The sequence below is a fragment of the Amblyomma americanum genome, chromosome 9 (assembly GCF_052857255.1).
Source record: "Amblyomma americanum isolate KBUSLIRL-KWMA chromosome 9, ASM5285725v1, whole genome shotgun sequence".
NCBI lineage: Eukaryota > Metazoa > Arthropoda > Arachnida > Ixodida > Ixodidae > Amblyomma > Amblyomma americanum.
Window position 1 is genome coordinate 111,734,010 of NC_135505.1, and position 12,787 is coordinate 111,746,796.

The following is a 12,787-nucleotide window of genomic DNA, read 5'->3' on the forward strand; positions in this document are numbered from 1 at the left end:
GGGAAAAGGTATGAAGACAGAATAGTTATGGTGTCACGACGCGCGGAGATGCTTGCCGTTACCCTGGAATTTTGATCTATGGGTGGAATGGGAAATAGGGGTTGTAGTATTGTGTGGGTAGTAGGTTCACATCATCAAGGAGCCGTGGTCCCGCGACTTACGAATAGCCGTTTCCGTGGGCTGTTGCGGGGCAAAGGCTGAGGGCGATGGCGTTAGTGTTTTCACTTATTTGCAATTTTTTTCGAGACGTTTTAGCTGGGGAGCGTATGCGCGCTCTGGAAGAAAGATCGAAACACTTCAATGGACTGTACACGAGAGCTCGCATACTCTTATCGATTGCAAGGACTTGCAACACCCTGTGAACGAGTAAACAATATCATTACGGGGATCAAACATGCCCTCTAAATGGGCTCTGAAAGAGGCTCTAGTAAAGTGCGGTATGCGTGGAATGTCAAAGGACGACGATTAACGACTATCTTTCAGCAAGAGTTTTTTTTAATGCGCTTTGTAGAAGCTCAGTTATCTGTATACAGTCAAAATTTGAATTTTAGCGTCTTGGCGGCTTTCCTTCTCCTCTCGTCATTTTTTGCACGAAAAAAGGTCGGCGCTCTTCCGCCGGCCCCGCCGCCGGGGGCGGAGCTTCCTGACGCGTCCGAGCTACGTGACTTACTGGCCGCGGCCAGGGTAGCTGCGTGACGTCTAAAAGAATCTAAGCAATAGCCATCTCTGCACTGGTATACGCGGACAGGTGCGAGCGCATCGTAATTACCGGCATGATTGCAGGGTCCGGGAAAAGTTCTCCCCAGTTAGCCTGCCGGTCCTGAAAAAAAAAAGTTAGAAAAAAATTTATTTACATATGTACACATGCCAAGGTTACCGAATACGTTGACATCCATAAGTAGACATGACGCTAAGCGTGTAAGGCCAGCCAATTAAAAAGGTACCCTAAGCATCTTTGAGTAACTAACAGAAATTCCTCGCGGGCGATGTAAAATGGGATAGCATAACTATTGACAGAAGAGTGGAACAATAATCTGACAGAAAAAAAACACTTAGCGCCATTTTGGCCTAAAAACCAGAACAAGACGATCGTTGCTAACAAAAATGAATGGGCATGGCCACTGCCGGAGACTCTTCCTCTCCCAAGAAAGAGTTCTCCGACAAAAAACTCGTCAGCTCACTTCGAAGACGGCCAAGTATTGGCCTCAAAGCGTGGCGTCGAAAGCCACTGGCGACCGCGGCGCATCGACTGCATCATAGACTAAAACCACAAGCAACAATTAATAGGCGAGCGAAACGGCCATTGGAGAAGCGGCCGCGGGAAACAAGGCACGAAAAATAGAGAGACCACAACGGTAAGAACGGAGTAGATATTCAAGATTTTGTACAGGTAATCATTTTAAGATGCTCGCTGCAGCGCTTTGTCCTTGACTGCATTTCATCGTTGCTCTCATTTCCGCTTTACGAAGCATCGCCTGCGCTGCCGAAGACTTTGTCGTCTTCTGGCTTATCTAGCGTGTTTGCAGCAAGTCTTCAGTCGATGACGAGTACACGGGACCTCCATGCTCCACCGTCGTAGCAGTGATAATAATAATAATAATAATAATAATAATAATAATAATAATAATAATAATAATAATAATAATAATAATAATAATAATAATAATAATAATAATAATAATAATAATAATAATAATAGGTTTTTGGGCTTTAATAAATGTCGCAGCATCTGTCTCATATATCGTCGGACACCTGAACCGCGCCGTAAGGGAAAGGATGAAGGAGGGAGTGAAAGCAGTGACCCAGCTACACAAATAGGTGCGCATGCGGACGCTCATTGTGAGACGGTGCGCGCCCCAAAAGGAGACGCTGCCTCCTCGCCGCTATATGAAAAATGAAAATGAAAGATGGTATTAGGGGAAAGGAAATGGCGCAGTATCTGCCTCGCATATCGGCTGGGGCCGTAAGGCAAGGATAAAGGAGGGACTAGCAGAAGAAAGGAAGATGCCCCGCCGCGGTGGCTCAGTGGTTAGGGCGCTCGACTACTGATCCGGAGTTCCCGGGTTCGAACCCGACCGCGGCGGCTGCGTTTTTATGGAGGAAAAACGCTAAGGCGCCCGTGTGCTGTGCGATGTCAGTGCACGTTAAAGATCCCCAGGTGGTCGAAATTATGCCGGAGCCCTCCACTACGGCACCTATTCTTCGTTTCTTCTTTTACTCCCTCCTTTATCTCTTCCCTTACGGCGCGGTTCAGGTGTCCAAAGATATATGAGACAGATACTACGCCCATTTCCTTTCCCCAAAAAACCAATTATTATTAAAGAGGTGTGTAGTGGAGGAAAAATTAAATGAAAATTGGTAGTTGGGGAAGGGAATGGCGCAGTATCTCCCTCGCATATCGGCTGGGGCCGTAAGGCAAGGGATAAAGGAGGAACTAGGAGAAGAAAGGAAGAAAGAGGTGCCGTAGTGGAGGAAAAAATGAAATGAAAATTGGTAGTTGAGGAAAGGAAACGGCGCAGTATGTCTCAAATATCAGCGGACACCTGAACCGCGCCGTAGGGGAAGAATAAAGGAGGGCCTGAGAAAAGAAAGGAAGAAAGTGGTGCCATAGTGGCGGAAAAATGAAATGAAAATTGGTAGGAAATGGCGCAGTATCTGTATCACATATGAGCGGACACCTGAACCGCGCCGTAAGGGAAGGAATAAAGGAGGGACTGAGGGAAGAAAGAGGTGCCGTAGTGGAATGCTCCGGTAATAATTTCGACCACCTGGGGATCTTTAACGTGCACTGACATCGCACAGCACACGGACGCCTATGCGTTTAGCCTCCGCCGAAACGTGGCCGCCGCGGTCGGGTTCCGTAGTGGAGGGCTCCGGAATAATTTCAACCAGATAACTCTTTTTTTTTCGATACAGTCGGAGCCCACTTACAACGAACCCGACGGTTCATAGGGTGGCATTCATTGTATCCGAAGTTCGTAGTAAATGGACTTCCCAAATTACAGCCAAGAAAGCTAAGTCCGACAAAAGTGTCATTCAGTTAATTAAAAAAATGAGTTTTGCGCGTCTACTTCTTCAAAGCTAACCCTACCGCTGTCATGTTCTCCTCGCGGATACCTTTGCTGCTAACAGTCTGGTTTAGGAACACGTTATAACGTATAACTAATCGAAGATTAAGCGTTCACGGTAGCTGGTGGCAGTTCGGCCACCTAGAATTCCTGGCGGTAGCGGAGTGCTCGTACTTCGCGTATAATAGCCTCGTTATAGCTAGTCACTGCGATGTTAGGGTCCGCACCAAGAGGTCATCCCTTGAGACATCCGCCTAGTTGTGCAGCAAAGACGCGTTAAAAAAAATCCACGTGCGTCTGTCTGACATCTTCATCTGTCGTTCCTGGGTCCATACAGCGAAGAAGGTAGCGTTGTCTACGCTGGAGAGCGTATCAGCTGCACTGTTTATTGTTGGGTAAATGTTTTGCCGCACAAGCGCAAAGCTGCGCTTGTGTGGCAAAACATTTGATCAAGCTAGGCTTGTGTGGATGCCAGCGTGTAATTGCTCCCTTATTAGAAATCTGCTCCACCTTGGGGGATTCTCCTAAAATATTTGGCCAGCACTGTTCCCACTTCCGAGTTATAGATCAATTCGCTCACGCCTATACCATAAGCTTGCCACACCGGTTAGCTCAGTTTGTAGAGCGACTGCTCCGGCGAGGCGGTGGTCCCGGGTTCGAACCCCGGACCAGGCCGAATTTTTCTTTAAGTCCTTTGTAGCCGTAAGGTTGGGCTTGGGTGGCTGTCAATGAGGAATTACCCCCTTATAACGCTGCTTTTTGACTGCGCGCTGTCTGCACACAGTACAAAAGGTCGGCAGCCGACAGGCCAAGAGTGCATACCACGCTACCTGCTGTTCAAGCGAGGCATTGAACCTTTTCAAATCCCGAGCATGCGCAGTGTATAGCTTCGATTTCGGCGCTGCCACTATCTCGTAGCCGCCGCGCTTCTCCTATACTTTAGACACTTTTCCCAACTGGCACAGATGAAACGATTGACTTGCTAGACCATCGGCGTACGCTTGTTCGGCGGTTATCTACAGTTTCAATGCCAGCTTTTCTATGCTTTTCCTTTTGGTCGCCATGTTCTTTTCGGGATGGTGGGTGTCACGGGGGATGAGAGATGCTTTTCGGTCTCTTCACTTGCAGGAAGCGCGAGTTTTTCGACTCAGGGGTCAAGTTTATGGGCGCCTCCTCGTTCGCTATAACCGAGAGGTGCGCGTACTGTAGTACGTTCTATCTGAGATCTGTTGCCATTTCTCTAATATACATATTTTGACGGTAGCGCCACCCTCGTTCGTAGTAAGCGAGCGTTCGTTATATCTGCGGCCATTGTATGGGGGCTCGATTGTATTCGGTGCGGGTAATAAGCGAAAAAGTAGTGTAGACGGCTTGCAGAGGCATGGCGAAAACTTGCACGTGTTTCTAATCCGCTTATCGCTTAGGCCCGCTCTCCCTGATGGCGCCCGTGACGTCATACCAGTTCAAACCAGACCTACCTCTTTCGTTGTAGCATCGGTGTGTTCCGCAAGAGATATTCTGGAGGCCCTCCGCTTGTCGATGTCCTTCTGCAGTCGTGGAAGAAAGAAAATGCACACAAGAGTCACCAGTCCGCCTCGAGGATGATGATGATGAAAAGATTTAGTGCCTTCTGTGGAATGGGCGAAAATTCCTCCCCTGCACGTGGCTATTTGAAAACAAGTGTAAGTGCGCGCCGCTATGCCCGCCCCCTTCGCGGTCTGTCAACTGCGTATGCCCACTTTCTATAATTCGCAGGTGCGCGCTATAGGAGCTGCCACTAGCACCCACCCTGTCGCCAAAATGTACCGCGCATGCGAAATCTTTTACGCGGTTTGGAAGTAGTTTGCATTGGAATGCATATTTAAACCCATCAAATAAACGGGGCCGCTTAAAAGAAGGGATGGTACAAGGCGCGGACTTAGCTGCTATTTACTGCACAGTTGCGTCAAATATGTACCCATCGGGGGCAAAAGTAACGGACCCTCCCTCCAAGTTCTGACCCGTGCCACTCTGCGTGGGGGCGCCACCTGACAACACTTTTGGTGTTGAAACAGGCCCACTGCGTCGGTCTCGACGCCAGAAGCGCTTTGTCAGGTGGCGCCCCCACGCAGAGTGGCACGGGATGGAACTTGGAGGGTGGGTCCGTTACTTCTGCCCCGATGGTGCATACATAGCAGCTCAAGGACGTGAAAATCATAAGAGGCTGAACTCATCGTGGTAGTCTACCTACCGTGCTAGCGTGTGTCGCGCGTTCTTCGAGATTTCGGATCCAGTTTTCCAGAGAGTGAGGGGGTGCTTTTCTAATGCATTTATCAATTTCTTTCTTTTATACAGTAGGCTTCATAGATTTCTGTGCCAAGTTGGGAAGGGAATGTTTTCAGGCGGCGCGAATTTTGAAATTGAGGCGTCCAGCCGCAGCACCGACGGCAGTGATCAGCCAGATGCCCCCCCCCCCCCCCCCCCCCCCCCCAATTGCTTATACCAGTTGTTCCAGGGGAGGTTATCACTAATCTCTAATTGCAATCAGGTGCTTACCGGTTATAGTTAAGAGAAGATTTTTGCGGCATAGTAATATCAGTGTTGGCGGATGTCAAAACAGGCGAGTCATGTTAACTAGTAAAGTGATTAACTAAATTCTAATAGTTATTAACTGCCACTAATAGGCACCTGATTGAAATTAGAGATTTGTGGCCGGCCGTTAGCAATAGCCGTATCAGTTTTTAGAATTTCGAAAACGCGACTACCATCGGCGCTCTTGCAAGACAAAATTTGGCTCTTTCGACTATGGTTACGTGCAGTAGAGGAATCGCTTTGCCTGCATGCTTTTCGAACGAGCACGTATTTTGGTACAATGTAGCCAGATTTTGTCGAGCCACAGCGGGAAGGGTAATCGCGTTTTCGAAATTCTAAAAACTGATTTGGCTATTACTAACGGCCGGCCATAAATCTCTAATTGCAGTCATGTGCCTACCGAAAATAGTTAAAAAGTTAACTATTAGAATTTAGTTAATTACTTTTTATAGTTAATATATAAGGTTAACTATTAGAATTTAGTCAATTACTTTTTATAGTTAATATGATTGGCCTGTTTATTGACGTCCGCCAATACTGGTATTACTATGTCGCAAAAATGTTCTCTTCACCTCAAAAACCCTATTTTTAAAAAGTAGTGATCACCTTCCCTAAAACATGGTATACTGCTGCACATTGTTCCCGTAATCTCTCATTTACGCACCTTCCATAATTTGTCCGATATAGTATCCCCCGCAGGAGAGTGGCATTCGTTATATTAAATGCTTTCTAACTTGACTAGTCGGTAGGGCGTGCATTATTCGGAAATTTTTTTTCCTCGTTAACAGTGGTGCCCAGCCCTGCAATCTTATATGTGCCGTGGATAGTAGTAGTAGTAGTAAGTGGTTTTATTGAAACAAGAATAAAAGATTTCTGCTAGCGCCGGCATCTGCCATCGATACTGAAGCACCTGAGCTGGGACAGCGGAAATAAAGGACAGCAGGCAGAATGGAGAAATGAAATGAAAGAGGTGAGCGGACAGGAAGAAAGGGCAAGGGGAGAGGTAATATACACAAACTATTTACACAATGAATACAACCGGGATGGCACATTTTTGGGTCATCTTTTTGATTCCGTGTGACGTGGTACAACGGGATGGGCACCGGTCTGCCCCTCTGCGGTTATTCTTCACTGGGGCAATGCTCAGGTGCGCTATTAGCCTCCTGGACGAGAGCCTCAGTCATCCAGTCTATATTTCGCAAGCTTAGCCTGCACAGACCAGCCTTTGCAGCTGCAGTTGCACGCTGCCGTTCATTTCATGCTGGCAAGATTATTGGAATGGGCAGATGCTAGTTCATAGTACCCTTGTCTTTTTTCCTCAAAAGTATATATATAACAGCTGTATCTTACCGGTACTCATCTACGGGGCGAACTGCGTGATCCTCAACTTAAACTGAGTACCACGCAGCCAGCTACGGAAAGGAAAGCGATAGGTATGAAGTTAAGAGAGAGGAAGCGGGCAGAGTGGGTGAGGGAACCAACGCGGGTTAGTCATATCGTAGTCAAAATAAATAGGAAGAAATGGGCTTGGGCAGGGCATGTAATGCAAATGGTCCTTAAGGGTAACGGAGTGGGTTCAAAGAGAAGCAAGCGTATAGCAGTGGCGGTAGAAAGTTAGGCGGGCGGATTAGATTAAGAAGTTTGCGGGAATAGGGTGGACGCAGCTGGCACAGGGCAGCGTTAATTGGAGAGATATGGAGGAGGTCTTTGCCCTGCAGTGAGCGTAGTCAGACTGATGGTGATGAGCACCCTTGTCGGGCTGAGCTTCACTTACGAGATGCCAGCGCAGGGATATTTTCAGTTCTTGGAAACCTGTATTGCTATTGGTGAAACCCAAAGGTGCTGGAGGTAACAGCCTCGCTCCAAAAAGATATGCGGATTAATTTAGCTACCACCTGGGGTTCTTTAATATGCGAGTACACGGACGTTTTTGCATTTCGTTCACCTAAAAGCGGCAGCCACAGTCGGGATTTCAACCCGCTACCTCGGGCTCACCAGGCAAACGTCATACCTGTACCGAGCCACCGTCGAGGTTGTGGACCCAGTGATTCTGACGTAGTTCACGTCCGTGATGCCATGACATGAGGTTCACGTAATGTGCCACTCACCATTGTAGAAGAGGTCACTGTAGCGGTTAGAGCCAGAGATTCCTTGCGTGGGAGATCTTTTCTCATGTGTGGCGCCTTTCCTGCCTTCATCTGCTGGCTTTTCTGGGGTCCGACATGCGCGGGAGAAGAGAACGATCGAATAAGCGAAAAAAAAGAACTTGAAAATAATGAGCGCAAGGATTGCAAAGAGTCCGACAGACGCAGTCTCGTGCTGTGCAGCGGCTGCGTGCTATAACTTAACTGCTTATATAGAAATAATGAATATAACGAAGGAACAGCTCTTCGACCCCTTTGGAAGCTCCCATAGAATCCCATGTATTTGCTATCTCGTTTTTGCGAAGCAAAATTTTCCCACAGTGGGATAAAGCCAGGCGTTGTACTATATTTCGTCTAAACCGAAAATAAAAATCAGGTAAAAGTAAGCCGAATTGCGTTTTATTGAAATTAGATTTAGCTTAAAAAGGCCAGTATCTTTGAAGTACATGCCTTTACTATAATAGCTGGCTGTTGAGTATTGAGTTACAATCACTCTGAAGAGAAAATGAACAAAGGGAGCAGGGGGAGCCTTAACGTCTGGCTTAAAAAAAATGTGACGTAACCGCTTCTCCTGAGTCCTTTCCTCCATCCATGCTTTTGCTCAACTCAGTGCAACAACCCAAAGACAACGTGACAACCCAGTGTTTAGAGGTGAATTTCTACTTGCCTTTTACTCGTTTTACTTCCATAGCAGTACTATACTGTTCCATCGTTCTCTAAACTCATCTCTTCACACGGCCCACTGTGAGTATGCTAATGCTTGTCTGGTTCAGTGTACAGTTTAACGTCCGTCTGTGCAGCATGGTTACATGGTTAAAACCGTTTGGCAGGGCACTTGACGTGCTTTAGGGTATCGAACTGTCTCTCTTGTAACCTCTTGTAACAGCCACCTTATAGACCAATCCGGATTTTCCTGTAACGCCGACGACGACTTTTCTTCAGAACGGGACCCTTACGCTGTCAAGTAATAATTTCCATTCACTGGGAGGAGGCCATCATCAAAGTCTGAAGTACGCGTTCTCCGTAAGACACATGCTGTCAGGTAAATTTGTTGCTTGGTAAATTAATTGTTGGGGAAAGGAAATGGTACAGTATCTGTCTCACATATCGGCGGACACCTGAACGCGCTGTAAAGGGAGGGATAAAGGAGGGACTGAGAGAAGAAAGGAAGAAAGAAGTCACATGCTATTAGGTGCAGTTCTGAATCTATCTCCCTGTCCTCTACGACATCATTCCCATGGCGTCATGGAACAGGAATGACAGCACTGATAGAGCGTCGGACTGGTCAGTTTTGATTATAATCTCTCTCTATCTCTATCTTTATACATAAGTATACGCACTTGAGGAACCTGGGTTAATTAAACTGGACTCAGAGCCAAGAGGGTATGTAGTACACCGTGGCCAAACAGTGCAAAAAGGCCGTGCGTGTCATATCTCTCCTTCTGATGGACTCTGTCTTATTCTTGTGCTGTTTGGCCACACCTGGGCGCAACCACCTCTTCTTGGGGCACTCCCCTTCAGCCGCTGCTTTGCCGACATGGGAAGGAGCCCTACCCTGAAGAACACGGACCCGCAGTCCTCTCTCACTCTCTCCGTGAGGTGTTCTCGAATTGTTCTTACCTTGGACTTCCCCGAGCTCGAGCTAGACGCACTGGTCCCACTTGACTTGCTCATACTTGACTTGCTAGAGATCGACTGCCTCCGCTTCCTCAGGTTGATGTTCCCAGCGGCAGGAGCAGGCCTGGCAGCCATTGTGGAGACGACCCCTTCCAGGCAGTTGAGGACTAGAGGCGGGAAACTCGGGACTCGAACTGCGGGAGCTCGCCGTTGGCAGTCGGCAAAGGCAGTGCGTGGCCTGGCTCCGGAGCGTGGCCTCGCGATCTTGTGGGCGTTCCTCTTTTTTTTTTTCTGCCTCTTCGAGGCTGCGCGAGCTAATCACGATCATCGTAATCGAGTGCCACAACGTGTCCATATATACTGCCTTTATTTTACTTCAGTTCTACGCGTTCCATGCGCCGTTGGAACATGTCTAGAGGTATTAATTGCTGCAAACTATGTTTACGTATATTTGTACGATTTCAGGATTAAGGCCTCCTAATTGTACGTGGGCAACTTCTGTTGTCCATAATCCGCCCATGGCCAGAATTATAATCTTCATCAGCCTGACTACGCAGGGCACCACTGCAGGGCAAAGGCCTCTCCCGCGTTTCCAACTAACCCTGCGCTTTGCCATTAGCGCCCACCGTATGCCCGCAAACTGTAATGGCACTACTCCACTGCACTGTAATGACAGTGAACAGCATATCCTTTTTTCTTTCCTCTCTATGCTGATTGCAAAACATTTATTTCGTCAGAAAAGGCAAAACTAAGTTGGTCCGTGTTAGGTGGCTGTCAGCGACCTGAGTATCCCATCCACTGGCCCGGGTTTGATCGCCCAGGCAGCGCCTCCTCTATTTAGAGGAGGCGCTGGAGGCACTGGCCCAGGTCTGAGCTGGCTACACAGCCTCCCGTTGCTCGAGAGTTTATAGTTGCTTGGCTTCACTCGGGGTAGGCAGACGAACAATGGGTCTTAGCGAAGCAACCGATATATTTCATTGGGCCCTTGTGCTGGCTTGAAATAAAGTATTTTTTCACCTCCTCCCAACCGGCAAACCGGATTCAAGAATGAAGTTTGAGAAAAGCTCGATACCGGGGACAGACAACAAGCGCTTTAGCATCAATGCATACGTTTTGTCTTGGTTCAAAACAAAAGTGAATTAAAAAGGAAGGTGTGTCAGAAGTGGGATTCGAACCCACGCCCGGAAGACCGGACTGCGACCTGAACGCAGCGCCTTGGACCGCTCGGCCATCCTGACACAGCTTATGCAACTGCTCATAGTTCGAGAAGGATGACTGACAGGTTTTGGTATTCCGGGCAACACAATTTTACATGTTTTCTGACATCGATGGGACGTCACTGTGTCAAACTTTTCCTATTCGATGACAGCCGTCAAAAGGACCGGTTCACTAGATAGGAACCACTAAACGAACGATAAAAACACCGCGTCACTTTGTCACCACGCCTACTTGAGCGCGCGTTGGGCGATTCAACGATATGAAAACAACGTTTTGCGTAATCTAGTGCTATTCTTTGAGCAAAGAAGGTCACTGCATAATTTCGAAACGCTTCCAGTACAGCTGACGGCGTGGCCGGTGAAGCACGCTGCCGACGCTGCTGCGAAAAACTTCAAGCTTGTGAGATGGTGGCGCCATTTGGCGGCAGTTCGAAAAACCAAGGTGACAATAATATGCAGTGCAACCTATGAACAACTATGCCAAATAGCCAGCTCTCTACAACATATTTTAAGGGTCTTAAGCAAACTCGTTAAAGTTTATTCTTTAAAAAACACAAAAGTCGTATTGTAAAAACGAGTTTAGTTTGTTTTCATTATTACTAATATTTAGTTTTTATATACTAAAAGCTTCATTTATAAAACATTGTATCAGTTTTTATTATGTGTTTTTCTAATTTTCAGTATTGGATGTTTTCATTTAGGTCAAAATAGTGGTCAAAACATTTTTGTTGTTCAATCTTGGCGTCAAAAATAACGAAACCGAAACCATTCTTAATTTTGAACGACTGTGGACAGGTATTGCCATCTCTCGGCCGGTGGCGCGGCACACATCGTGTGGGGCACAAAGTTGCTCGGGCGTCAGGTGTTTACACGGTCGTGTGCCGCTCTTTTATTTCGTGTTTCTGCTCAACGGGAATACTTTCAGCGATGGACACCGCCAGGTAAAGCACCTTCATATGTTCCTAATCCGTTTCCCGAACTGCTGAACGATCAGAAACGTTGCGGAGTGCCGCGGAAACCATTCCGCGAACGGCCGAGCGGATCGGTCGCTCTCTGTGTGGGATGCTCGTTCGCACGGCCTGTGTTTGGTAGTGCAGCGGCGCCCAGAGCTATCATATGCGGGGGTCCCCGATTTGTGGGCTTTTATTTTAAGCCTAACCCCTTCGTCGTCTACCCGGAGGCGGCGACGGATGTGTCGGCGACAAGGAAATAGCCGTTACGTAACTGAACGTCCACGCCCTTCGAGAAGCAGTCGTGGTGTCTCCCAAGTGACGAACAGCCGCGAACGACTGACGCACGGTTTGATGACCTCTCAAACGAGTCGGACTCGGTTCTGCTCCGTTCGCAGGCCGTCGTCGAAGCCAGCAACGTTTCTGCATTTCTTTTTAGGAATGTGGAGTCGAAGTTTCTACGTCTCCACGTGTTGAGGCGACGCGGGAGTCGCGGAGTTCGCGATGCCGTTCAAAAGCTGGCACCAAGCGCCGCGGCTTGAAGGGGCGACTTGCGGGGCGTTGGAGCGAGGGAGCGGACGGCTGGCGGAGGGGTCGCTTCTGTGTCGCGGAAATTGAAACCAGTCGCCGTGATCGACGCAAGACGAACCACAGCTGTGTTCGGCTACCCTTCGTGTCTCTCCTGCGAGTGTCGAGGCGGCTGGAACCGTTCTCGGACACGATCCCCGGACGGGCGCAGGCATGTCGTTCTCACTCCGTCGTGGTAGCGGTGGGGGGGTCGGGCCGCTTTTCCGTCGACCCCACGCGCGACGCTTGGATGAGTACCATTAGTCCCGGGACTTCTTGTTTGTTTACTGATGTTCCTCCCTCGTTTTTTCCGCCGGGGAGGAAGTACTCGGTGCTCTAAGAACGGCGGGTGTCGTCGTTTTCTGCCTTTTTGGTTGTTTTTTTCGTCGGCGGCGCCGATCATTGATCCGTGATTAGCTTCCTGTCGGCAGCGCGACGGCTGTCCCTCCTGTCGAGTTCTCAGAGAAAGAATTGTCCTTCTTCTCGAACCTGTGCGCGGCCGCTGACACCGCACACACACACCCTCCAGTTCACCCATGGAGGCGCACTGCAGCTTTGAGCAGTGCGGAAGAGCCTGGAAGAAGCTTCGCGTTTAGACTGAGGAGCGGGTTTATTTGTTCACAATGCTCCATCAATCCTCGGTGTCGCTTGAC

The 12,787-nt window shown here is 48.4% G+C and overlaps 2 protein-coding genes and 1 non-coding gene across 3 annotated transcripts in view; 1 reads left to right on the forward strand and 2 right to left on the reverse strand.

The window, feature by feature from the left end:
• Positions 1-4,531: 4,531 nt before the first annotated feature.
• LOC144103595 (uncharacterized) lies at positions 4,532-9,607 on the reverse strand. The gene is made up of 3 exons (XM_077636269.1): positions 9,404-9,607; positions 7,748-7,849; positions 4,532-4,615 (listed from the first exon to the last, which is right to left on the reverse strand). Exons 1-3 carry the CDS (start codon positions 9,533-9,535, stop codon positions 4,532-4,534), a joined length of 318 nt encoding a protein of 105 aa, XP_077492395.1. The 5' UTR covers positions 9,536-9,607.
• Positions 9,608-10,554: 947 nt separating this feature from the next.
• Positions 10,555-10,638, reverse strand: TRNAL-CAG (transfer RNA leucine (anticodon CAG)). The gene has a single exon. It is a non-coding gene; the product is annotated as a tRNA-Leu (tRNA).
• An 804-nt stretch (positions 10,639-11,442) lies between these two features.
• Mical (Molecule interacting with CasL) overlaps positions 11,443-12,787 on the forward strand; it is a 66,099-nt gene continuing 64,754 nt past the window's right edge. The window contains exon 1 of the mRNA XM_077636889.1: positions 11,443-11,558. The gene's annotated coding sequence lies outside the window, so the exon portion shown is untranslated. The remainder of the gene's footprint in view (positions 11,559-12,787) is intronic.

Excerpts from the sequence above, each read along its gene's own strand:
- LOC144103595 (XM_077636269.1), bottom strand. The coding sequence starts at position 9,535 with ATGGCTGCCAGGCCTGCTCCTGCCGCTGGGAACATCAACCTGAGGAAG. Across the intron at positions 7,850-9,403 it reads CGAGCTCGGGGAAGTCCAAG|AAAAGCCAGCAGATGAAGGC; the intron begins GTAAGAACAATT and ends GTCGGACCCCAG. Across the intron at positions 4,616-7,747 it reads CAGTGACCTCTTCTACAATG|AAGGACATCGACAAGCGGAG; the intron begins GTGAGTGGCACA and ends CCACGACTGCAG.